This window comes from Falco rusticolus, chromosome 7, assembly GCF_015220075.1.
Source record: "Falco rusticolus isolate bFalRus1 chromosome 7, bFalRus1.pri, whole genome shotgun sequence".
Classification (NCBI taxonomy): Eukaryota; Metazoa; Chordata; class Aves; order Falconiformes; family Falconidae; genus Falco; species Falco rusticolus.
The window spans coordinates 53955692-53980552 of record NC_051193.1 but is presented as its reverse complement, the minus strand read 5'-3'; the positions used below and the strand labels follow the sequence as shown (position 1 = coordinate 53980552).

Genomic DNA, 24861 nt, shown 5'->3' with positions numbered 1-24861 from the left:
AATAATTTCTACAAATTAGGACAAAAAACAATAGAAAAAAATCTGCCGGTTAGAAGCCTCTTCTTGATACTTCTGGTTGGTTCTACCAGTCAGATCCTCTGAGGCAGGTGTTAAGGTCACACCCTGGTTCAAGCTCTGGCAAGCTTGTAACAACTGCATAACCCCTTTCAAAGACAAAAATTCTAGAATCTAGTGTTATCGTTATTGCTAGCTAAAATAAATAAATAAATTGAGGATGTGCTTTCAATATATTGTAAGGTAACCATACAGAACAGTTTGACTCTTTCTTGCCTCCAGCAGGTATCATGAAACACTCACCATAGCACTGTCCTTTCACAACTTAGTGAAAATTAACACAAAATTTCTCCTACTGTTACAAGCCTCCCTAAAAGTCTCTAATAATGGTCTTAAACAGGAGGAAAAAAACCAGAGTGTCCATCTCTCTTACAACTATCACTATCACATTCTTCTGCGCAGCAGAAACCCTAATTAAATTCACAACCCTGACTGTGACTCTTCCCTCTTGTAGGACCTGGAACTCTCCATGCCATACACTGCTGAGTACTGGGGTCTGACATAAACATTATCCAGACTGAGGCATATACCCACACATCCTGCCTCCCCTATCTGTGCTTCAGGGGGAAGGAGAGTCCTAATTCCCCTTGAAGGGTTTCCCCTCTGCAAAAAGAAATCTGAGACTTCCTGGACCAAAGAACTGCTATTCCTCCACTCAACTGCAGGGCTCACCTGATGGAGAAGAGCTGGATGCCACCCACGGCTCTAAGGACCATGGCAGTAGAACAAATGAAGAGGAAAACTTTAATTAATGGCCTTTGTGTAAGCCTAAGTGTGAGGTAAATATCAAGTTATTCTCCCCTACTGATGCAGAGATAGTGTGCAGCATGCCCACAAGCAAAACTTCTGGCACATATAAGGGTTGAGCATGCAGGTACCAAAACCCTAAGACCTTCTGAAGAAGGGGGCTTCAGCTTCTTTGTGGCTCTGTTTCCATTCAGTAAAGAGGGAACAGCCATACATTCATAGGGGTGATATGGGAAGACATTTTTAAAGACCTCAAATTTTCAGCTGTTACAATAGCATATCATAAATGTTCTTAAAATAGTGTTTCGGGGCAGCAGGGAGACTGGAAAAGAAGGTAGTTTGAAAAAAATAGTTGCTTTCCATCACTGTAAATTCATGATTTTTCCATCACATGTAAATTCATGGAAACACTGCTAACATCTGTCATTGATCTGCTGCGTTTTCATATTTAAAAAACAACATGATTTCTCTCCTGTTTTGCTCTTTGATAGGCCTGAAGAAATTACTGATCTGGAAGCTTGATCAGCCTCCCAGCATCCAATCTGCTGATAATCCCCCTGTAACAGGTCCAAATCTTTTCCCAGAGTCCACCTCTCAAAAGCAAATTGCTGGAGTGCCAAACCATGACTTACAGTAGTCTTGCAAAATTTATAGCTATGGTATTTTTTGGTTGGTTGTTTTTTAAGAACTCCTAGCTGCTGAAGGCATGACTACACAAGAGCGTGTGCTTTCTTCTTCAAATAAAGTTGGAGGATCCATGCTCATGAAAGTAAGACTGGACATATGACCCAAATGACTCTTAAAGCTCAAAACCCAAAAAGTAAAGAACTACAATTCTGACTTTTCTCATCCAAATTGTTATTTTTAGGACACTACTTGCTGGCTATCATTTTGCGTCAAGCACTACCCAACATACAGAAAACAAGAGTCATTTCCCCACACTACCTACGTGCTAAATAGAAAAAAAGCAAGAACCATGAGGATTACTCCCACTGTACAGAAGAACAGCTGAGGCCAAAAGTCTCAGTGATTTACAGGAATAATCAGTTTCGCTGACTGAGCCCAGAGCTCAATGCTGTCCCAAAACTAGGTTTACCATCTTCTTAGCAACAATTTAAGTGATAGTAAATATTACCAAGAAGAAATGGGTATTAGAATTAATTACCATGACTACAGAAACAGATTCTAGCATTACTCAAGATCAGGGAAAGCAGAAACAAATCCTTGATAATAACAGCCAGTGACCATCAGCAAAGTCCTACTGAACTCTCCTGAGAGAGCTGGAGGCTTTCCCAGTCAAGCCTTGTGTGGAAAGCCTCATCATTTCCAGTAACCAGCTTTGAATGATTTAGATAGTAGTGGCATGTTACTGAAATCTGCTCATTGATCTCCCAAACAGTGCTAACTGGAATCACCATAAGGCTTATTTTGCATTTTTTTTTTTTTGTAAGAAATGCACATGTATTCATAACAAAACTACATACTATAAGCACCTTGAAAGCAAATGCACACACGCATTTCTAAAGTTATATGGCAATATATTGCTAGTTTACTACAACATACTTAAAGTCAATGATTCCTACTTTAAGGCTAACAAGTAGACAAGATTGGATATGGTTACGCATATTTACAGCATAAAGTACTTCCAAAGAATTAATTTAAATCTGCAGGACACACAGAACTAGTGCAGTGTGAAACAGAAATTCAGTAAAACTTGTTTAAAACACTCCACACCCTTTTCTATAGTAAAGAGAACAGATCCCGTTACAGTTGAAAATAAGGAGGTAAGCAACCCACTTAATTTTTGCTTATTTAAGTTCTGGTAGAAAAGTTTGCTAAGTAACATATGCATGTAATGTACCAGTTCTCATCTGTGATGAATAACATTTCACAGTAATAGCTTTTTACACATCAAAAACCCACAAGGAACTTGAAATCATACACCTGAGGACCTAAGATGCAAAAAGAAGAGTCATTAAGACAGACAGAAAATCATGCTGGTTACTGTTTGGTCTGCAGTCCCTGACCACAAGGATAAACAAACCACATGAACAAAAAACTCCGGTGACACACACTCACCCAGCAAAGAGCCTACGAAGATGACAATTTGCACCGTGGTAGTGAAAAGCCTGTAGGTCTGCTCTTCACCGTGCTCCTCACGCTCCACGGCGCCAGCCTCGCTGCCATTCCCACCCTGCCACACCATTTGCCCAGCCGAGGTGTTCCTCAACTCCAGAGCTCTGGTGACAGCCTGGTATGGGGCGTGCTCGCTTCCGTTCCTCGAGATCCAGCTTTTGTCGTACCCCATGGCCAAGTTCCTGCCTTCCCTGCTGCCACCTAATAACCACAGGTTATGGAGCCCTTGCCTTTAATGACTCAGTGGAGCCAACCGGCAAAAAGGTGCTTCTAAGGATAAAGCCCCGTCTCTGACACTCCGTGGCACCTTCACATTTCTGTGTCCCGGAAGGCAGGGCTGGCTTTTCACATTTCTACCTTACAAATCGTGACAGCCGGTACAGAAAAGCAGAAAATAAAGCAGGCTCCTCCTTGCAATTAGCTGTCCCATATTTCTCACTTCACCACACCACAGCGTTTCCTTTGCACGTTTTACTGCGATAAGGGTGAACGAGGACATTACAGTCCCCACGGCAGCTCGTCTTCCCAACCCCACCAGAAGGTCACCTCACGCCCGCCGCGCACACGCTCGCGCGCTCACGGACTTACTATACGTTAAATCCATTTTGGAAAAGTTGATGGACCGCAAGCTGTGTCCCCCCCACGCCACTCTCAGCCTTGGCGCTAGCCGTTCTCACAGCCCTGGCAGAGGACAGACACCTCTTTCCCCGCTGTACATCTCCTAGCGCTCTCCTCCCTCCTGCCCACTCCTGTGGTGAGACATGGCTCCGTCCCGCGTCCCTCCTTGCTCTGCGCGACGCTGGACGCCCAGAAGACCCTTACACAGCGTCCAAGGAAGTAAATGACCGCTCAATGGCTTCCACTGCACTCCAGCTATTTCTCGGGGAAAATTAATTTGGTTTGGAATCCCAAGGCGGGGGGCACTCGAGCCCCCAGTCAACCAAAAAGCCTCCGTACGATCCCGCGTGACCCGCTCTGCGCGCGCCCGGCACCGAGCGCGGCTGGCGGTGGCAGCCCCGCTCGTACGTGAGACAACATCGCGGCCCGACCGCACAACCGCGCGCCGCCGCCGCCCGCAGCCCCGCCGCTCCACACTGCGGCCCGCCGCCAAGCCCCGCCGCCCGCGGGAGGCGGTGGCCCGGCGGGGCGGGGCGGGGCGCTGAGCTCCCGCCTCCGCCGCGCTCCCCAGGGGCGGGGGGGCCGCCATCACGTGGGCGCGGCACTCGGAGGGGCCGGCGGGGCCGCCATTTTACTGGGGAGCGGTGGGGTGGTCGCGGCTGGGTGGGCAGGGCGCCCGCAGCTTGGCGTCGGTGGGCGGGTGGTGTCTGGAAGTCTCGAGTTTCTAAACCGGTATTGTAAAACGGGTCCGTAATTCTGAGGACAGAATTTCAAAAGACCGTGCTAGCTTCTAGATATATGTATTATTTGTTAAAATTGAGATTTTTTAAAATACATAATGCGTCGGAAAAACGCCTTCGTATGCATAATGGGTTTGGGCTTTAATTGTGTAAAACGTGTGCATCCGTATAGTGGGTGCACATTCGCCTTTAACCTGAAGATTTTAGGAGGATGGCTAGTTAAAAATTGAGCCAGAAAGGGGTTTTCAGCTTTTGGCCGGCGAATCTGGGAGCGCCCCCCCGAAGAACGGCTGCCCGCGAGCATCGCCCCTGCACAGCAAGACCCCGACCTGACAAAACATACTTCTGTGAGGTGTCTTGTTTCCTGAGATGTGAACTGGGATGATAACGGGGAAGGGCTGTGTATTCTGCCACAGGTTCAGTGCTGACCTCAGGGGAATGGGGACTGCCACTGCCCCATCCCACCACAGGCCCTGGAGGCCGTTGGCCAAACAAACCTCCACCTGCACCTCCGTGTGCTTGGGCCCTGCGCTTTGCAGCTTCCTCTGTGGGTGTGCAAGTGTCTCAGGTCTTTGCTCCAGGCTCTTCTCCAGTAACTCATGTATTCCCCACTCCCAGCCTGGCCCCAGGCTTACTCACCCGCCTACCCTTCCCTCTTGCCCCTACTCCCAACCCATTCACCTTGTCCACCCAGTCTCAGTTTTTCCCACATTTCCCAGGCAACATTCATCAGCTTCCACTGTGCATTTCCCTCATCTTTGTTTCCTGGGACTCCTCAACTGGCTTCTTCCTCCTTTTGGTTCCCCCAACGTTCCTGTGGCCATTTTGGCCAATCTCCATGACCAGACTGACCTTCTCCCAGCCACCTGCAAGGCACTTTTCTTCACAGGGCCACCCCTTTCTGCAGCTCCTCCCTCTGGGACCCTTCCCCTCTCTTCTGCATTTCCCCTAGAGAGACTCACCTCCCCTCAGCTGTGCACGGGGGGAAGTGAAAGCATGCTCTCACATCGTTAAATTTTAATAACTAGAATTACATTTTAATGTTGTGGGATATGAGGGTTTGAAATTTTCTCTTAAATTTTGGCAGGGTAGCTTCTGTCCCGATGCAGTCTGGCACATGTTTAAGGCAGGTGGCTCTCCGGTAATTGTTCACTGTAGTCCCATAAATCTGTGCAGAACATGTGAATATTCACTCCCACCCCCACGCCAAATAATACTTGGTTTACTTTATGCAGGTTTTCACAAGGCTAGCTAAGCAAAGCCACAGCACTGAAAAAAGTTATCTCTTCCCCCTCACCCATCAGATTTTCACACTTCTGCTAGCGTGCAAGACTTCTTAAAAGAAATTCTCAGAATGTTTTTATGATGATGTTATTTTTCTCTGGCTTTCTTCTTAGAAACATCATTGTAGAAGAAATTAAGAGAAAAAATAAAACAGCCTGAGGTAGACATCTGGTCTAGAACATTTAATCCCAACTCGTTAAAATTTTGCCAAGTCAACGAAGAACCAGAACAGTTGGGCAGCTATAACAAGGCAGAGTTACCTGACCCACCCATTGTCACACAATGTAACAGGGGAATAGTTTCCCATGTGCTGGGCTGTGTGCCTTACGCAGAGTGCTTGGAAAGCATAAACCCATCAATTCTGTTAAAGAAAATTTTACTGAAGTTTCTTAATTACTTACTGCATCATTATCTCAAAATTAGCCATCCTTGCTGTGTCTTTGTGTGGGAGAGAAGATGAGTCTGTGACCTAGAAACTTTTCTTTCTAGTCTTTAACACAGAGAGACTATTTATACAAATTGATAGATGAGCATACCCAACTGCACCAGTGGATCAACTGTAGCAGTTACTTCTAAGAAGGTGCAAGAAACTCTAGTGGACATCACATTTGACTGCGTAGAAGGAGATCTCTCTTGTTGCTAGATAAACACTACAGAGCTTTGGTCACGTTTCCCACACACACTCAACACAAAAAAAGATAAGACAGAAAAGTGCTGCTGCTAAAGGTACATTCCAGGTCCCAGGCATGGTAAGGAACAGAGAACAGAATCAGAACAGCGATACAATTTAAGATTTGGGTTTTGTTAGATACTAATGACGTTATGAAACTACCAGTTATTAAATAAGTTATAATCCCAGATGGGACCATAAAAATTCAGTTTAACTGAAGCTGAAAAATAAACAAAAGTATGCATGTAAGAAGCTTTCAATTTCAGAAGATCAAAGAGAGGTCTATAGAAACTATTCATTAGACTAAGTCCCTCCTTAAGTGGTCTATTTATAACAAAAAGTCAGTTTCCGAAGGTCAGGGAGTATAGTAAAGATCACCAGAACTCCAATGATCAACAGACCTTGTCCGTAAAATAAAGAGAAGCATCAGAAGATTTTTCATGCAGTTGCAAAAGTAAAGAAAAACTGAGTCCATTATACTGTAACAGTAGAGATTTAAAATAATGCAAGTATGGCTGTGAAACCTATTTTATTTGTTATCAATTAAGATGATGGAACTTGATCTTTAGGGAAAAGGTAACTAATGGGGATCCTGGTATGGACATGACTAGGTCTAAGGCAGAAGGAAAACTCCAAGATTAATTTCATTCCGTTTCAGCAGTTCACACTGGTTTCCTACATTTTATAACAAATGAAATCACCTAAGTATAGTATATGGGTGCATGACAACAAGCTGCAGACTACTGGAACATTTTTCTTTGCCTGGAGGTTACACACCTAATTAGATAAGCATGTATGTATGAATGATCCCAAAACTTTGAAGGCTACATCATCCTGTGACAATCCTTCTGTCCAGTAGTTACCACACAAAGTGACTGAAGAAAAGCACGTTTTTGCCCTGCTCACCTGTACTCCCCTCACAGCCCCCAGCTGCCTCCCCCCGGCAAGTCCCGCCGGGGGCACCCAGGGGCTGATGGGGCACTCACAGGGTCTGGCCTCACTCAGTGTTGGCGGTTCAACCAGCCAAGGACTAAGGGGCTGCTTGTGCTCCACCTCCTGGCAGTTATTAAAGCGATCACTGGTGGAAGCATTTTTTAGTTTCCACATGAATTTGCAATCTCCCCCAGCTCTACATGAAATCCATTCTGAATCTTGTGGCTCTTTTTCCCCTTTACAAATCTTTCTCAAGGTCTATTGAAAAAATCTATACTTGCATGTGGTGCGTATCTCTGCATTTGCAGGTGTACCTGGAGGCATGTCTTGGGAAAGGTCAGACTGGACATTAGGAAAACATTCCCCACTGAGAGGATGGTTGGTCAAGCAGTACCAGCTCCCCAGGGAAGCGGTCATGGCACCAAGCCTGTCAAGAGTTTGAGGAGCATCTGGACAATGCTCTTGGTCCCATGGTCTAGTTTTAGGGAGTCCTGCAAGGAGCAGGGAGTTGGACTCGGTGATCCTTGTGGGTCCCTTCCAGTGGCGCTACACTATGGTTCCATGAGGTACAGCTACTGGCCTACACAGCTGCGAGGCCGAGGCGCCGGGGACAAGGCGGGGGGCACCGTGAGTGGCCGCAAGGGCTGAGCGGGCACGCCGGCAGCGGCGGGCGGTATGCTGCGGTCCCTCACACGGCGGCAGCGGCCCTGCGAGGCTGCCGGGCCCACAGCCCTGCACGGCGCGGGGCGGAGGCGAGGGCTGCGGGACCGTCCCCGCCTCTTGCCGCCGCCGCTAAGCTCCCTACTAGGCCCCAGGCGGGGCTGGTCGACCCCGGCCGCCCGGCTCCTCCTCTCGTCGCCGCGGAGGCGGTGCCGGGGCGCAGCGGAGCGCGGCCCCCTCTGGGCGGGCGCCGCTTCCACGGTGGCAAGTGCCGCGGGGCTGCCCGCCATGGCTGCCGCCCGCCCCCGCCCGGGGAGCTGACATGGCCCGGGCGAGCGGCGCGCAGCAGCTGCCGGCGGAGGCGGCCGCGGAGCCGCCGGAGAGCTACCAGCTGCGGCAGGAGAACGAGCTCCAGGTGCTGGAGTCCATTTACGGGCAGGACTTCCAGGATCTGCGGCAGAGCCAGGCCTGGAAGGTAGCGAGTGGGGCTGCCGCAGCCGGCCGGTTCCTGCGCGGAGCCCGTGGGGCGGCCTAGGGGCGGCGCGGCCCGCAGGCACGGCGCGACCCCTCGCCCGGCGGCCGCTCCCCCGTTGGCGCGGCCCGCAGGTGCCAGCGGGGCAGAGCCGCTCGCAGGCCGGCCCCGGGCGGGCGGGAGCAGCAGGCGGCAGAGCGGGGCCGGGCGGTGGGAACGCGGGTGCCGAGTCCCGGCGCGGCTGTTGCTGCGCGCCCATGGCCCGCCCCGCCCCGCGGCGGCCCGGTGACCCGCCGGCCCGGTGACCCGCCGCCCGCGCAGCTAACGCGCTGGGCCGAGGTGTGTGCGCTGTAATTACAGCTGTGCCTGTAACTTACATTGCAATTAACTGTCAGACTTTTGTAAAATTGCCTCTTAATTATAATTCAACCCTTAACCGGCTAATTATGTTACCTGCTTAATTTATTCATCTCGTCAGTATACATGTTGCTGATCTTCGCATGTTCATTATATGTTGTGGTTTACTCGAACTGTGGCTGTTTCCGTAATAACGTAATACTTTAATTTTCGGATTTATAGTATTAATATAGTATTAATTACAGCTAATTAGTGCTCAGATCTAGTACTCCTTTTTTTTTTTTTTTCCCCATTTCTCTTTTGTGTCCACAATGTCTAATTAATAATTCTCTTCCATCTGCGTCCGTGGCACTGTTGTCCTGTACCTGGAGGTACTGGTCACTCTTTTCCATTCCCCACCTTCCCTCTACTGTCGTTTCTTCTAAAATTCTTTCGTCTTGAGTTTCTACAAAACGTATCATAGCCCCCCTGCTGTCATTTTGCTGCGATAAACCTGAATTTCAAATTCTTGCAGCAACCTATAACTTCCCCCCCGCCCAGGGGTTGGTGTGACCACTGTGTAACTTGGCTGGGTTCTCAGCAGTGTTCCAGACCTCACTCCCTATTAAATCATACCTGACATTCTTGTGACTTAACCTGTTCTTGCCCCTGCTGGAAATGCAAAGGGAAGATAGAGGGGGCAGTGACCATCTTTTAACCTGTTCCTGTATTTATTATTCCTTGTCTTATTTCCCTACTTGTTTGTCATGTCAAGGTCCTGTGTTGGGTTTTTTCCAAAAAAATCAATTTTCTAATTGAAAAGAAAAAGTTTAAAATGTTTATATGGGCATGTTTTTCTTTATTCTGATTTTGAGTAGGCAATTTGAACAGGATAAGGGGGAAGGGCAATTGATAAAATTATTTTTTAATGCCAAAACCAAAAATGTAATACCGAAAAATTACTATCCATTTGCTTGGCCACACAAGGTGTGTATATGGATGTGATGTTATAGTCTATTGCCATGTCAGAAAATAAAATACTGACTGGTGTGTGTTGGTGATCTAAAAAACCCACGAAATAAACAGTATTGTTCTTATAATGCTTTAATTTGTGATATCATAAATAATCTGTTGGGTTTTTTTCCTACTACTAGCCTACAATAAGCAGAATACATGGGTTTTATTATAAAACCTCATTTTTGCTCATCCTGAATCATCTTTCTAACAACTGTAACTACACTTATCTGAAGACTTTGTAAAAATACACTGGATAAACTGTGATAATCAGCGAACCAGTTCACACTCATTGAGCAACGTCAATACCTTAATAGATTTTTTTTTTCCACAGTTTGGATGGTCTAACCTGAATTCTGCCATAATATAGGTTGTGAGAGTTGTGTGCTTCCATTAAAACAAAACAAAAAAAACCCTTTTAAATCAAAAGTTTTGTTTTCCATTTTAGGTACGACAACCTCCTGAAATTAATTTAGTTCTGCGTCCTCAGGGATTGACTGGTGATAATGAAGTATATGCCAAAGTTGATCTGTGGGTCAGGTGTCCACATACTTACCCCGATACGTGAGTGAACATTAAAATCTAACCATTTTTCTCTGTTTTCCATAGTAAGTATAAGTTGAATAAATGTTTAGTGTTATTCGTCACTCTTATTGTTGCTTTCTGCATGTCAGTATTTGTTAAGCCTGTGGTATTTTATAATAGGCAACTGTAATATTTGGCACCTGAATTGGATGTAGTCTTTTGTGCAATGGAGAATAATGGGGATGCATTTGTCAGTTCAGGACTGCAGCCCCAGTTTGTTGTTTGGAGAGACATAAACACAGGTGTACCTGCTAGCATCTTGGTGCCCTTTTTAAACTTCTTCAGCTCATGACTTGCTGAGAGAGGGACTGAATCTTCATTTTTAAAGCGATATGCTGTCTCAGTTGTATCCGCTGTTCCCGTTTTCTCCTGGATTAGCCTTTTGAAAGAGTTCGCCACAGGGAATGTGAAAAGGATTGCAGATGATCCATTTGTGCTATGGCACAAGCAGTGTATGAGGGAAGTGCTATTCCTTACCAAGTGATAGCTCAGTTATAACCTGTAACACAGGATGTTAACAGCCACTCTGATTTTTTCTGATTTAAGGTAACATAGCTACAGACATTTTAATTGTTTACTTTGATGTTAAACATTTTAAAAATATAGCTGTTATTTATTGCATATATTTCTTTAGGTTTGTGTAACTTCTGTAGTGATAAGTAAATCTTAAATACCTAAATGTTATGCTAGTAATATTTTTAAAGGATTGTTAAGTAAATTACTGGTTAAGAGCTGAATTATGAGTCTGCAGGGTTTCTTTCATAGTTCTTCTGTTGAGTATAACTGACAGGTAATCTGCAGCCAGAAGGTTTGCTGGTAAGGAATATAAAACAGTATTTCTGGCTTTATTCTATATTGTATATGTAATATTTATGTACTGCTTATTAAGCATTGACTAATTGCCAAGTAACTATGAACTCCATTCCTTTTCCCTCACCCACTGTTTTTATCAACATTGTGTTGCTTTTTACACTCAGTTTTTCTAAAGAGGACATTCAAATGTTTTTGTTGCTGTCCCCCAGTGTTCCTGAAATACAACTAAAGAATTCAAAAGGCTTGTCAAATGAGAAAATAAATGAATTAAAATCCAGACTAGCTGAACTGGCAAAACAGCGCTGCGGAGAGGTAAGAGCTTTTCACTTCTGTGAGAAATATACTCTGGACCCAAGTAGTTCTAGAAATGTGTGTGGTGTAACATAATGGAACACATGGACATTAGAAGTGTAAGTTGCCGTTCTCTTAAGGAAGGAGAGACTTTCTTGCTTAAGAATGTTTTAATTAATGAAAGTTTGCAATATGCATGCTCGTAATACAGTGCATGTATAAATAGTGCAAGCTTTATCCCTGTTTATAGGCAGATTTAAAAGTTCATGTTATTCTTAGAGTTACTTCACAGTATGAAAAGCAATACTAGCACTAAAACTGAAAGCTTTCTGCACCTTACAGATTAATTTGAATGTTACAAGTATACCTGTTTGGGCAGACAGTGATTAACACGGGGAGGTTTTCTGTGTAATCTTGTTCATTTAATGCTGAATTGATGGGCAAGAGACCTTAATTATAACACCAGCTGAACAGTTGACTTGTGTGGCTGTAGCACTGTCACTCAATGCCACTGTGCCTTTTCTCCTGCTGTGTTTAGGACTAGCGATACTTGACTTCCTCCCCAAATAGGATAGAAAGAGAAAGATGAGGAAACACAAGAAACTTAGAACTTTGATCTATTTTAAGGGATTTTATAAGTCTGCAGGCATGTTTGGTATTAAAGATACTTTTCCATTGTTGCTGAGGGCTGAAACAATTCAAAGAATTACTGGCAAATATTGAATTCTTGGTGAAAGCAGGTTTTATGGTATGTTTTTTGTGACTATTTGGAAATGTTACATGTGTACGCATTTGATCCGCTCCATTTCTCTTTTAAAAAGAAAGAAGTGCACAGCTGTGGAAGCTGTTATATGCTGAAATGGAATCATAAATACTCTGCTTTCAGTTTCCTAAGCCTGTCAACTTTACATGTTTGGAAGGGGTTGCCTGTTGTTCAGTTTTGCTGCATCAAGCCTTTTTTTTCCATTTCCTGCAGATACAGTAATAGACAATTGCAAAGGATTTATTCTGTTGTAGCTCATGTGTCATAAACACGTATCTTTGTGAATAGAAAAATATGCCTAAAAGAAGATGAGAAAAGGAACGTGGTTTAGGGTTTTTTTAAATAGAAAAAGATTATGTTTGAAGTTGGCTGTCTTTCAGTAATACTTGCCACCTTTGTTACTGTGGTCAGGGATTTTTATGTTACAGTTTATTAATAAATAATTCTGACAAAAAATTAGTGAAATACGGTAAATTCTCCCTGATAAGTAACAAAATCAGCAGTTACTGTGCTGCTGTATTGCTTTTTCAAGTTGGGTATTATTTTACTATGCAATCTACTTGTTCTTTGAACTTCGCGTGTCATTCACATTTATTTTCTTTTAGGTGATGATATTTGAACTTGCTGACCATGTGCAGTCATTTCTCAGTGAGTACAATAAACCACCTTCCAAGTCTTTCCATGAAGAAATGCTGAAAAACCATCAAAAAGAAAAAGAAAGACTGGCTCAGGAGGAATTGCGTAGAGCACAAGAAGTTAAGAGAAGAGAGGAGCAGGAGGTAAGAGAAGTTAAAATATGAATAACCCTGTATTCTTAATAAACTAAACAATCATTATTTTGTAAGTAGTTCTGCATAGCAGTGGGTTTTTATGAATTATTAACTCGTCAGGCCTGTCAGTATGAGTTGATCAGTATGTAGTACATGATCTGCTGCTGCAGTTGTAATATTTTAATAATGTGATTTTGACCCTGAGAATTACTTATGATTGAAACAAATTTTGATTCCTGATCCTATAAGGATCACTTACAAATACGTCCTTATACAAAAGTGTAAGCAAATGTATATATGAAGTGCATTCCATCTTAGTGACTGGAACGTTCGCTATGACAGACTTCTCCAGAGCACAATAAATTTAGTCTAAAGAGACCTTGGAGCCACATACATTCTTCATTGGAAACGAGGGGATTCATCTGTGTCTTGTGGAGACTAGAAGTGTGGAGTCTCCACACTGTGGGAATGTGGATAGAATAAAAAAAAAATTCTTTAAAACAAGGAACGGTTTAGCTTATTTCTCTGTCTTTTCTGTGTATGAAACTTCATTGTTGCGTCTTGTCAGTAGGAGTAATTTTCTGTTGTCAACAGCTCTGTACTCCTGTATCATACAACTGATGCTTTTAATTTCCTCAGGAGAGCTAATGTGACTCGTATTTTTTGATTCTTGTGAGATCCAAAGGTCCTCTTTAACACTTTTGAAATCATCATAGCTTTTTTTTTTCCCTAAACCAGGGTAATGTTAACAGTTGTATTCTGTGTACTGTTGCATCTCTAACAACACCAAAATTCATTTCAGCAACGTGAAATCCTTAATGAGATTCAAAGAAGGGAAGAAGAGAAAAGAGAAGAAAGAAAAAAGAAAGAGATTGCCAAGCAGGTATTCTTTCTAAGCAGGTGTACCAAACCCATCACAATAGCTTATTCCCAGTACGGTAGCATATGCTTCTGAAAATTTGAGAGGTTTACATGACTGAATTGTCGTGGACATCTTTTCTCGTCCAGTGCTTCTAATAGATCTGGGTTACAATAGGTTCTTGATTATATGGGGTTTATTTCTGGAATAAAATCAACTGTAAGGGAAAGTAGTTCAATATATTATCATCGTAAGTGTACTGAGATGGGTATTTTCAAAGAGACATAGAAAAAAGCTAGTATGTTAATGTTCCTTGTTCCACTGTAAAGAAGCTTTACACTCTTGCCCAGGGACAGCAGTGAACTGTACTTTCTAATCTCAGCACTTCTTCCTCAGCCTCATATGTAGATTTCTTGTGAAAACCTGTTTCTTCTGTGGTCTGGGTGATTTTGTAGAATAGTAGTTAAATACTCGCAAATTTTAGGATAGGAGCCGTTGCCATACTTATTTGGTGTTTTTCATCACTCATAGGAACGTTTGGAAATAGCTGCTCTGAGAAGTCAAGATAATTCTCACAGGAAAGATACTGCAGGATGTAAAGTTGTTTCCAGTGTAAATGGGAGGTGTTTGGAACATGGAGTGACTAGTAAACACCGACCAAATTCAGCTGGACGTTCAAAGTAAGCATGTCAGGTTTGTGTGTGGATTCCCGCACACACACACACCTGCCCACCCCATTACATCTCAAAGTGAAATTTGAAGGCGAGAGAGCAGTGTGCTGTGTTGCTCAGCTGAGTGTTTTGGTCCTGTCCCTCCACTTCCCCGCTTTCATTTGGCATGGTCCAAGTAATCCATGTATTCTCAAATTATCCATAACTTTCCCATTAGAAGAGTCAGCTTGGCCCTTAGTTTAACTTAGAAAGTATTTGGCAATCATTGGAAGGTATATTCAGGGCTTACTTAGTTTCTTAAAAGTATGTTGGAAGCTGCAGGAAAAAAAATGAGTTGATGAATGTTTTGGAATAGCACAATAGATTAAAGCTCACATTCATGTCAAAATGTTTTCTGTAAAGACGCACCAGTGTAAAATTCCCTGTTGCAGAGTCAGATAATGCTGATTGCATTTGCAGAGCAACTTACTGGAGGGAAAATAAGAATTATTGGAGGGTTCTTTTGCTGGTATATAACTCATTTGGGTTAGGATTGGTGATATACAGGTAGGTTGGGGGTTTTTTAGGGTGGTTGTTTTGGGGTTTTTTTGTAACCACTACTACCCTCACCCCTGTTTCCTGTGTTCATAGCTGATATAACTGTCAAGGACAGTGGAGATGTCCTGGTTCAGATTGTGCCAATGACTTCTTTTTTTGACTGTTGTTTTAATGGAAATAGTGTATTCCTGGGTTTTTTGTTGTCTGTAGAGTTAAAATTTATTTTCACATTATTTATCAGCAACGCTAGATACGTGACCCTTGCTGTCATCTCTTCCATTTGCCTATTGCGAGTCATATCGGCAGTTGTTTCTGAATAGCGTTTGTAGTCTGTAAATCTATCTCTTGCTAATTGTAATATAACACAAAGAGGGACTCTGTGTGTTGAACAAGGTAAGTGTCTCCCAAGTTTGTTTACTGTGTTTTAACGTGGAACACGTACAATGGACTTAGTAATTTTCCACGCAAATTCTTAACATTCTGTGTTATTATTATTTAAAAAAAGGTCAGTTAGCAGTGGTGAAATAATCAAAAAGGATTTTGAAACATTGAAACTTCTTGTGGTGCCATGTTTGTAGAGCTAAACAAAAGCTAGATGTGTTTAGCTCTCTGAGGTCTCTTTATGCAAGATATATACATATGTGTATCTTACTTGCTTATATGTAAGCATACTGACTTTGAAAATTTTTTGCAAAACTTGCCTTTTCTTGAAGGAGGAGTTTAGAGTAGTAAAGGAGGCAAATGGGGAAACACATTTTAAGTTAGGAAAAATAACTAAGTTAATGCTGGAATAAACTTCCAGAATTGCATATATTTGCTTTTTGTAATGTTTTGAAAGAGAACGCTAATCAAGTCAAACTGACATATTTTTCAGAGCTGTAGTATGTTGACTGTTGGTTTTTTTTTCTATCCACCCCCCACCCCACCGCCTCAGCATGCCATCCTAAGATGCAGAACTTCTAAGGTTCCTGGCTTTAAATAAAAGAGACCAAGTGCAGTATGATGTTGCTACTGAAATGCTGGATTTCTAATCAGATGTGTATCTGCACTAACTCAGTATTTTTGAAACATGGTTATTATCATTGGATACAAGTCTCTGAAAGCTAATGCTGTTGCAGAATTGGTATCTTTAGGGACTGGGGACTGCAACAATACTACCTTTTTGTTGGGGAAAAATGTTCTGTTCACATTGCAGACGAGAACGCCAGCTTTCTGTTAGTAATAATGAAGAGTCCTCTAGGAATCACGAAGTTTTGAACTTCAGCACAAGTGGTGCTGGACAACTTACTGTCCATAAAGGGAAATGTCTAGGTAAGAAAAATAACAATTGTTGCTTGAAATACTGGGTGGTTTGTTTTGTTTTTTTTTTGAGAGGGGGAACTGAAGCAATGTTAACAAGCAGCAAGGGTGGAGAGAATACTGTGAATCATGAAATAGCACAGTCAAGAGTGGGAGAGAGTAATATAAAAAGTTACTTTGTGATAAATATTTTATATTTTCTTAGGACTGTTTTAAGTAAAAGTTTGCTCCTGCTACAATTGCATAACTGAGTAGCCATAAAAAAATAACCCACCCCACCTTCTCAACACTGTGTTCTCTACATAACTAAAATAATACTGAAAACTGTATGCTTTCAAATTTAAATAGCTAGCTTGTCAGCTATGCAGGCTACCAAACAAGAAGTCATTTAGCTTTCAGTGAAATCTGAAACCGGTAATAAGCACGGGGTTAGAAATGCATACTTAGTCTCCTTCCATTGCTGCTGATAGCAGTGGCATAAAAGCAGTGGGTTTGGAGAGAACAATACAGGCAACTATAGGAGACGTTCAGAGCTGAAAGGCCTCCAGGATGTGCCCATATGTATGGGCCATCAAATGTTTGTATTGTTAATTTTCAACAGAGCACTTCCTCAGTGGAAGGGTGAACAGCCTGAAAGTCTCTGGAGCAAAGAGAATTTTATTGAGGAAAAACAATTATGTTACTGTGTGTAGAGCTCAGCATTTGCTCCGGAGGAAGACTGTTTATTAAAACCTGAAATTCTTTAAAATGTGCAGCAATTTTTTGCCAATGTGCTGTTGCTTTTATTTGCTGCTACATAGCATTCAGTCTCATCAGACTTGATAATTTCCATATCTGTCATGTAGGTGTGGATCTTGTTGAGTTGTAAGTAGGTTTGTATTTCTGAAATTGTAGAAAGCAGGCTTACTGGTGTTCTTAGAATTTGCAGGAGCTCTTGTCAAATCATTAGGAAACAAAAGAAGCTCTGTTCCTCTTCTCTGTATACAGGCAAGGATGAACAGCTTGGTAAATCAGTCTACAATGCCTTGGAAATTCGCAGTGGAGACTTTGTTTTAATATATGAGTGGGTACTACACTGGCAAAAGAAGATGGGAAGGTTTCTTACCACGCATGAAATGGAAAAAGTTGAGAAGTGTAAGAAACAGGTAATGCCCTTATTTTGCATTTAGCATAATGAAGGTTAGGTGAAGCTCAGTGTTTTCCCTGAGGCTGCTAGTTTATATTAAGCTTGGGAGGGTGGTGATGAGCTAGAAAAGACCGGTGTTTTGAGTATCTGCACCACAGAAGATGGGTGTGTTGGAGTATTCAGGAGTTCATTTACAATAATACAAATGCAAGAAAGTGCGTTTGCAAGTATGCATAAACAAAATACTTAAATTCTGAAGAAAGAGGGAATCATGCTTACCTGGCAGAGACCAAAATTGTTCTTGTGTACAATACTTCCTTTTTAGCGAAGAACAAAAATGTTATATATTTTGTATGTGTTGCATATTTTAGTAGTGGTGTGTTCATGAGATATGACACAATGCATGTTATGTTGTGTTTCTCTTAACAGCTTCAGGGTGCAGAAACAGAGTTCAGCTCACTGACGAAGCTAAGTCACCCAAACATAGTGCATTATAAATGTATGAACCTTAAAGAAGGAGATGATTCAATTGTGGTGGACATCTTAGTGGAGCACATAAGTGGTTGCAGCCTTTCTACATACTTACACAAAGAGACTCCAATTCCAGTTGAGCAGTTACGCCATTATGTGACCCAGATCTTGTCAGCTCTCGACTACTTGCACAATAATTCAGTAGTACACAAAGTTCTTTGTGCTTCCAGTATCCTGGTAGATGCTGAAGGTAACATTAAGGTGACAGATTACAGTATTTCCAAGCGCTTAGCTGATATCTGCAAAGCAGATGTTTTTGAGCAAACCAAAGTTCGTTTTAGTGAGGATGGTCTTCCCAGCAAACCTGGAAAAAAAGGAGATGTATGGAGTCTGGGCTTGCTTCTGCTTTCACTCAGCCAGGGCCAAGTAACCAAGGAATATCCAGTTGCTGTTCCTACCAATTTACCTGCTGACTTCCAAGACTTTCTGGAAAAGTATGTTTGTTGTGTTCCTGTATATTTTTCTCTTTTATGTTCTTTTTTTTGTTTTTAAAGTCTTGAACAGTTTTTTGAAAGAACTCTAGATCCCCCGTGTCGCTAGTTAGTTTTTAGAAAAGAGGTGGTTGCTTCCTCACAGCTCAGGCTGCTAATCTGGGGTTCAAGAGGACAGGTCTGGTGCTCTCTTCTCTGCCCTGCTGCAAACTGTGTGTTACTGTGGATGTCTAGTCTGTGTTTTGCTTCCAGTTCCCATCTGAATGATAAAGGTGGTAGTTTCTTGACTATAAGGAGACCTCTCTGTGCATTTAAGCCTGATACGGAATAGATCTTTGAACAGTCCTGTTCTTGGTTTGCTAACAGATGCATTTGCTTGGAAGATAAGGAAAGGTGGACTCCTCAGCAATTGTTACAACATAGTTTTATAAACATTCCACGAATTAAAACACCTGTAGCTGAAGAAAATTTAGATGGTAAGAAATTTGGTTCTTTCTGTATTCTGCTAAGTGGAATATGTGCCTGCAGTAACAGAAGAATGGAGCAGTGCTAGAGCTTCATAAGACTGCATGAGTGTTTTATATTAACTAACTTAAAAGCTAGCATGGTCTTTAACTTCTATATCCATGACTAGCTGGGGTGGACTGACTCTTCAGTGGAGCTGTTGTCTCTTCAGTAGAAGCAGCTGATGCTTTAATTAAACCTGTAAACTCAGTCCCTTCCTGCATCGTGTAAATGTCAGACTTAACTTGGTCTGTGGAAGATACTGTTCCAATAAGACTTCTTCCCCCCTTACATTCTCATTAGAATGAGTTCCTTTGCCCAGCATAATTGATGTCAGTTATTAAAACTATATTGAGGTTTATGCTTGTACCAGAGCTGAACTCTACACCTTAACTCTACGCAGCAGAGCACTTGTGTATTTTAGGTTTTAGTTGTGCTTGAAGTTATTTAGGTTTTATCTTCTTCCTGATGCTTATTTGACAGTCCCTTGTGCTTTGTCCCCATAACCCCATGCTGCCATCTGTGGTAACTGATATCCCTGTTACAGATTTGGCAGGTATAGATTGCATCGAGACAGTTGTACCCAGCAGTCAGATATCCAGCGCATCATTCTTCACAGAAACACAAAGACAATTTTCACGCTACTACAATGAGTTTGAAGAGCTAAAATTAGTTGGAAAAGGGGCTTTTGGAGCAGTTATCAAGGTATGGTATAAAAATTATTTCCCTCTGTGGAATCATTTTTGGGGATGTGTTTGTGTTGTCTGAAGCAAAACAATATATTCGGTGTATGTGTGGTTTTACTTGTTAAATTCTAGTGTTCTGTGCCTGTGTTGTGGGTTTTATCTGGAATTGAATAGGCTGGGAAGTTTTGTGAGAGGCTGCTAGGAGCCTGAGGAGAAGGCTATCAGTATGGGGAAGCTTGCATTTCAATTGTAGTCATTTCCCAGGTGGAAGGAAAACTTTCTCTTCTATGAAATTATTCTGGCAGTACTTGATAAGGCATTTATAAGCATTTGACTTTAGATTTGTTTGAATTTTGCAGGTGAGAAATAAGCTTGATGGTTGCTATTATGCTGTGAAACGTATCCGCATAAACCCTGCCAGCAAGCAATTTCGGAGGATTAAGGGGGAAGTAACATTACTTTCCCGCTTGAACCATGAGAACATTGTGAGGTATTACAATGCTTGGATAGAAAAACATGAAAGTCCTGTTCCCACTGTGTCATCATCTGAAACAACCGAAGAGAAAAGGTTGTCCGCCAAAGCCAGTGTCTTCATCCTCACCACAGAGGAGACAAATGATGTGGAAGCTAATGCTCCTCCTCCGGTTTTGACAAGTTCAGTTGAGTGGAGTACTTCATGTGAAAGATCCTCCAGCAACAAATTCAGTGGAGCTGATCAGGAGTCCAGTGATGACGACGATGATGTTGATGGGGTGTTCTCGCATTCAATTTTGTAAGTAGGCTTCAGGATTGGCACTAAAGGAACCATGAGCATAGTGGTTTTTTCCAACTGTGCTCTATCATTCTCTCTTCCTTTGTCAGAAGTAGTTTACCATATTTTTGTTCTGTCCCCTGGTTCAAAAACAGTGTATTTGCCAGCAGCCAGAAAGCCAGGGAGAACAAAACGTGTAGCTTAAAAACTGTCAGAGTAAGAGGAAAATTTTGGTTTAGGCTTCTAGAAGTTTATTCCCATTTGTGTCTGAATGTGTGACTGTTTATGTTGGACTGCCTTTTCCAACTTTGAGAGTGAAGTTTTTAATAAACACTAACAGGAATACTACAAATCCTGGAAAATACCTTAGTTGTCCTCTTTTTTTGTTTGTTTGTTTGTTTGTTTGTTTGTTTGATTTGTATTAGCATACTCACCTACCTGCCTCTGTGTGGAGTGGTGCTTGCACTCATGTTTGTTTGTTTGTTTAAGCAAGTAAGTCAACTTATCTCTGATTTGCTTATTGAATATAGAAATTAAATTTTATTAATGCACATATGTACCTTCCCTTTAAGAGACTGGGCTGTCAAAGGAAGTGTTGCTTTGCAAGCAGGATACTTTTTTGAGTTTGATTTTGGTTTGGTTTTTTTGTTTAAGGCGTATGGAAGGTCTTCAGCAGAAACTTAGATTTTCTTTTTTTCCACAAATAGTTTCCAGATTTCTTAATAAATATTTCTTGGTACCCAAAACTTTTGTTTTTTTTTTTTCTTTCTCTCTTTTTAAACAGGCCAACCACAGATTCTGACAGTGAAATAATTTTTGATAACGAGGATGAAAACAGTAAAGGTCATCCTGTAGTAAGTATAAAGATAAAGCTAGTGAAAATGAAAAGATTGTAAAATAGTCTTTGAAAAGCAAACAGGTCAGCTGGGAAGTTTTGTTTCACTTCAGATGTAAGTACAGAACCATATAACCTTACGTTCCATCAGAGCAAATATTGTGCCATCATGAACTGCATTCCATAGAAACAGATCTGATACAGCTAACCTGGATTCTGTTTCCCATAGTGTTTATTGAGCTAAGTGTGAGTTGCACTTTTTAGTCATGAGCGTGGTTATTGCAAGTTTAACACTTTATGTACATGATTTATCAGTTAACCATATGGATTGCCTAATAGCCTCTGAAAGCTGAAATTCTGTTCTGCTTTTAGATGGTATAAAACAATATATTTGCTCATCCTAGCCACTTCTTCAAAGTGGTGACAGTGCATATTGCTAGCAGTCAGAGACAGGAAGTCAGAATAATGTGTAAGGTTTTAGTTGATTTTAAGTTTTTTGTATCACAGCACTTGCACTGTATCACTAAAAAGTATCAGTGCACTGTATCACTAAAAAGTTAATGCACAGTTTTCTACAGCATCTAGAATCTGTCAGTGCCAATCCTGATGGTCTGTAAAATGCTCTTACTAAAGCTTCATCTTCTTCCTCTTTCTGTTGTAATGTGCAGTGGCATGAAAAAGCTTTCAATATATGATTTAATAATAGGGCGGTGCATTTTTGTCACAATATATACACCATATCAGAATTGTTTGTTGGGGGCAGGGCTTGCATTATTAATTCTACTGAGTAAGCTTTGTATATTTTCATTTCAAATTTTTTAAAATGTGATACGCTTTGATATTTAGGTTTCATCCAGATCTGGAATGTTTTTCCTTCAGTGTCTAATTGTGGCAAAATGTTACTCATTCCCGCTTAGAAAATGAGAGTCAGGTTACACCTGTTTTTATAGTTTCTTTAGAAGCAGTGGCATTAAAGAAGTGGCAATATATTATTTTGCTGTTATTCAAATCTAGCCATAGAAGGCGAGTTTTCATCAATGTGTTGCAGCTGTTAAAAAATAGTTATATGCATAAAAAACCCCTCTGAACAGCTTCCTGTAACTGCTCTATGACTTTTATTGTGACAAAGGATGAAGAAGGCAATGAAAAGAATAGCCACGGAGAAGACAGGGCACCAGTCATCCAGACAGTGCATTACCTGTATATTCAGGTACAAACATGCTTGCAATTTCAGCTGAAATGATACTGTTCATTCCAGTCTGCAGAGGTTAATTGCTGGTTTTCATGAGAAAACTAATGACCTTTAAAAAGTGCAGATGGACTAAGTTCGATTTTGTTTTTGCAGTGGACTGGTTTTCTGAAAGGCTTGGCTGGTGGAAGGCACTGTGCAGTGCACATGGCTCGTTATGCTTTCCAAGCATCTGTAGTTGTTCCTGGAGAGAACTACAAAGTTTTGTAGTGCCATAATGTGAAATGGGACCATTGTTGCTGCTTGTGTATCAGTGAAAGTTGGCAACTCCTGACCTAACCTTAGAACAATCCAACCAACTAACCTTTTTGGATGCATGGCTTCCAAACTGCTGTCTTGCCTTGTGCTTGTCATTTGTTTAGAATATTCGTTCCAACCCCCTAATGCTGTAGCTGGTGTTCTTGGGTTTGGTTGTTGTGTTAATTCCCAGGGTGGAGTTGAATTGTACTGTATGAAGTTGTATTTCGCAGATGTGGAAACTTCCTCGTTCTCTTCAAAGATGATATACTGTGTATGCACTTTCTTTTAATGGAAAACAGTTACCTGCAAAGCCATTGTATGGCCCTAACAGCAGACACTGTTATATAAATAAAATTCCTGCAGGTTTGCAACTTCAGGCTTTACTACTGACAATATCTCCTTTGTATTAGGAGTTAAGACTGTTTCTGGGAGAAGTCAGCTGTCATAGCTAACGGCACCGTGGTGATCTGCGGTTTATTTAGAGTGCACTTAATGCTAAATCTTGTCTGGAAGGAAGATACAATTAGATGGAATTGGATTTTAATAAGCTTGTTTGCATGTGTTATGTGTACTCATAAGCAGTTAAGACACCAAGTGAAATAAAGCCTGAGATTCTTTAAAGTTTAAGTTAAACATATATTACGGCTTGACTGGTTTCACCTTGGTTTTGACATTTATGTTAGAGAATATATTACTCTACAGGCTTGTACCATTGTTCCAGAAAATGGGATAGGACTCATAAGTGAGTGTGTGCTTTCTCACTAAAAGACAGCTCTTGGGGAAAATTCGAAATAACTGCATGTTTTCATGATACTATTTGCTCCTGAACTGAGTATTACAGAACCAGGCATTAGTATGCACACAGATGCATATTTCTGATGGTCTGTTTTCTTGACAAAACTGCTCATTCCTCCCCCCTGTCCCCTATACATATGCACAACTGAAGATGGAGTACTGTGAAAAGAGCACATTAAGGGATACTATTGACCAAGGGTTATATGAAGACACCAGTCGGCTTTGGAGGCTTTTCCGAGAGATTTTAGATGGCTTAGCTTACATCCATGAAAAGGTTAGTAAATATGACAGTTATACCTGTATTACACCTCTTTCTCTATGGGTTTCTTAATATTCTATTCATTTTGGGGTGTTTTATTAGCAAGGTTTGTTCCTTGCCCTTTCCAATATTAATCCTTTCTAGGGGTTTAAAATGTTTTATCATAAACTTGAATTTTATAATGAACCACTTCACATTTTTGCCTTTGTCACTAAAATCTGGCCACCTTCTAAAAGTGCTTTGTTAGGTATCTGGTAGCACTGGAAACTGTTTCTAGATCCTGGGCTACATACTATAGTCTTAATTCAGAATAATCATCAGTAATGTTTACACATAATACTTAATGCATAGACTTCCTACCATAATAAAAGTACGTAATACAATTGATTAGTCTATTATAGAGTTCTATTTTGAATTGTGTCTATTGTTTAATATTTATTTATATATAATTATTTAATGTATGTGGGGTTTTTTCTTTTTCTTTTCTTTGTTCTGGTGTAACAGGGAATGATCCACAGAGACTTGAAACCTGTAAACATTTTTTTAGATTCAGATGATCATGTCAAAATTGGTGATTTTGGTTTAGCTACAGATCATCCAGCAAATGCAGTAAGTACAGCTGAAAGTGAATGAAAAAAACTTGAATTTGGTGTTGTAGTAACATGAAAGATGAAAATAAAACATAAAAGCATAGTGCTCATGGGACTGAATATTGTGAATGCCATAATTTTTTTTTATTTTCTAAGGTTCTAGAAATACACCATGTACTGCCAACCAAAGCATTTCAAGTGCCACTTACAGTATGTCTGTTTTCCTGATTTCAGGTGGTCTCTAAACAAGAAGGAAATCACTCTGATGGTTGTGCTATGTCTGACCCATCAGGTTAGTTTATATAGTAGCTTATTCTAAATGATTTTAAGTAAAGGCTTGTGTTCTGCGGTCTTGTATACTCTTAGAACTTCCATTCATTCTTTGAAAATAAAATCTTTTTTTGCAGCGGGGTGGGAACAAACCAGCCAACAACATTTGGGTAGATATGTTACATGTAATCTGGCAGTTTTGACTGTTCCCTAAAAATCAGGTTGCTTCCACTGCTAGCCTTCTGCCACAGATCATGATTTTCCCATGGTGAGGTATATAGAGATCCTGTATATCTGTTCCATCTGCACTGTTCTCTTGCC

General features: G+C 41.5%; 2 protein-coding genes across 3 annotated transcripts in view; one reads left to right on the top strand and one right to left on the bottom strand.

The window, feature by feature from the left end:
• Nucleotides 1-4043, bottom strand: part of GPR176 (G protein-coupled receptor 176) — a 36547-nt gene extending 32504 nt beyond the window's left edge. The window contains exon 1 of one of the 2 annotated variants that reach the window (XM_037395596.1): nt 2902-4043. In XM_037395596.1, coding sequence (XP_037251493.1) covers nt 2902-3130 — 229 coding nt within the window. In that variant the 5' untranslated portion in view covers nt 3131-4043. The remainder of the gene's footprint in view (nt 1-2901) is intronic. The other variant, XM_037395598.1, reaches the window with a different exon arrangement.
• Nucleotides 4044-8094: 4051 nt separating this feature from the next.
• The window catches only part of EIF2AK4 (eukaryotic translation initiation factor 2 alpha kinase 4), a 37505-nt gene continuing 20738 nt past the window's right edge, over nt 8095-24861 (top strand). The window contains exons 1-17 of the mRNA XM_037393464.1: nt 8095-8338; nt 10134-10249; nt 11293-11395; nt 12743-12916; nt 13710-13790; nt 14298-14446; nt 16170-16285; nt 17261-17418; nt 17829-18364; nt 18728-18837; nt 19413-19570; nt 19911-20323; nt 21087-21156; nt 22267-22347; nt 23573-23695; nt 24185-24289; nt 24505-24562. Of these exons, the coding sequence (XP_037249361.1) occupies nt 8186-8338; nt 10134-10249; nt 11293-11395; nt 12743-12916; nt 13710-13790; nt 14298-14446; nt 16170-16285; nt 17261-17418; nt 17829-18364; nt 18728-18837; nt 19413-19570; nt 19911-20323; nt 21087-21156; nt 22267-22347; nt 23573-23695; nt 24185-24289; nt 24505-24562 (2704 nt within the window). The 5' untranslated portion in view covers nt 8095-8185. The remainder of the gene's footprint in view (nt 8339-10133; nt 10250-11292; nt 11396-12742; nt 12917-13709; nt 13791-14297; nt 14447-16169; nt 16286-17260; nt 17419-17828; nt 18365-18727; nt 18838-19412; nt 19571-19910; nt 20324-21086; nt 21157-22266; nt 22348-23572; nt 23696-24184; nt 24290-24504; nt 24563-24861) is intronic.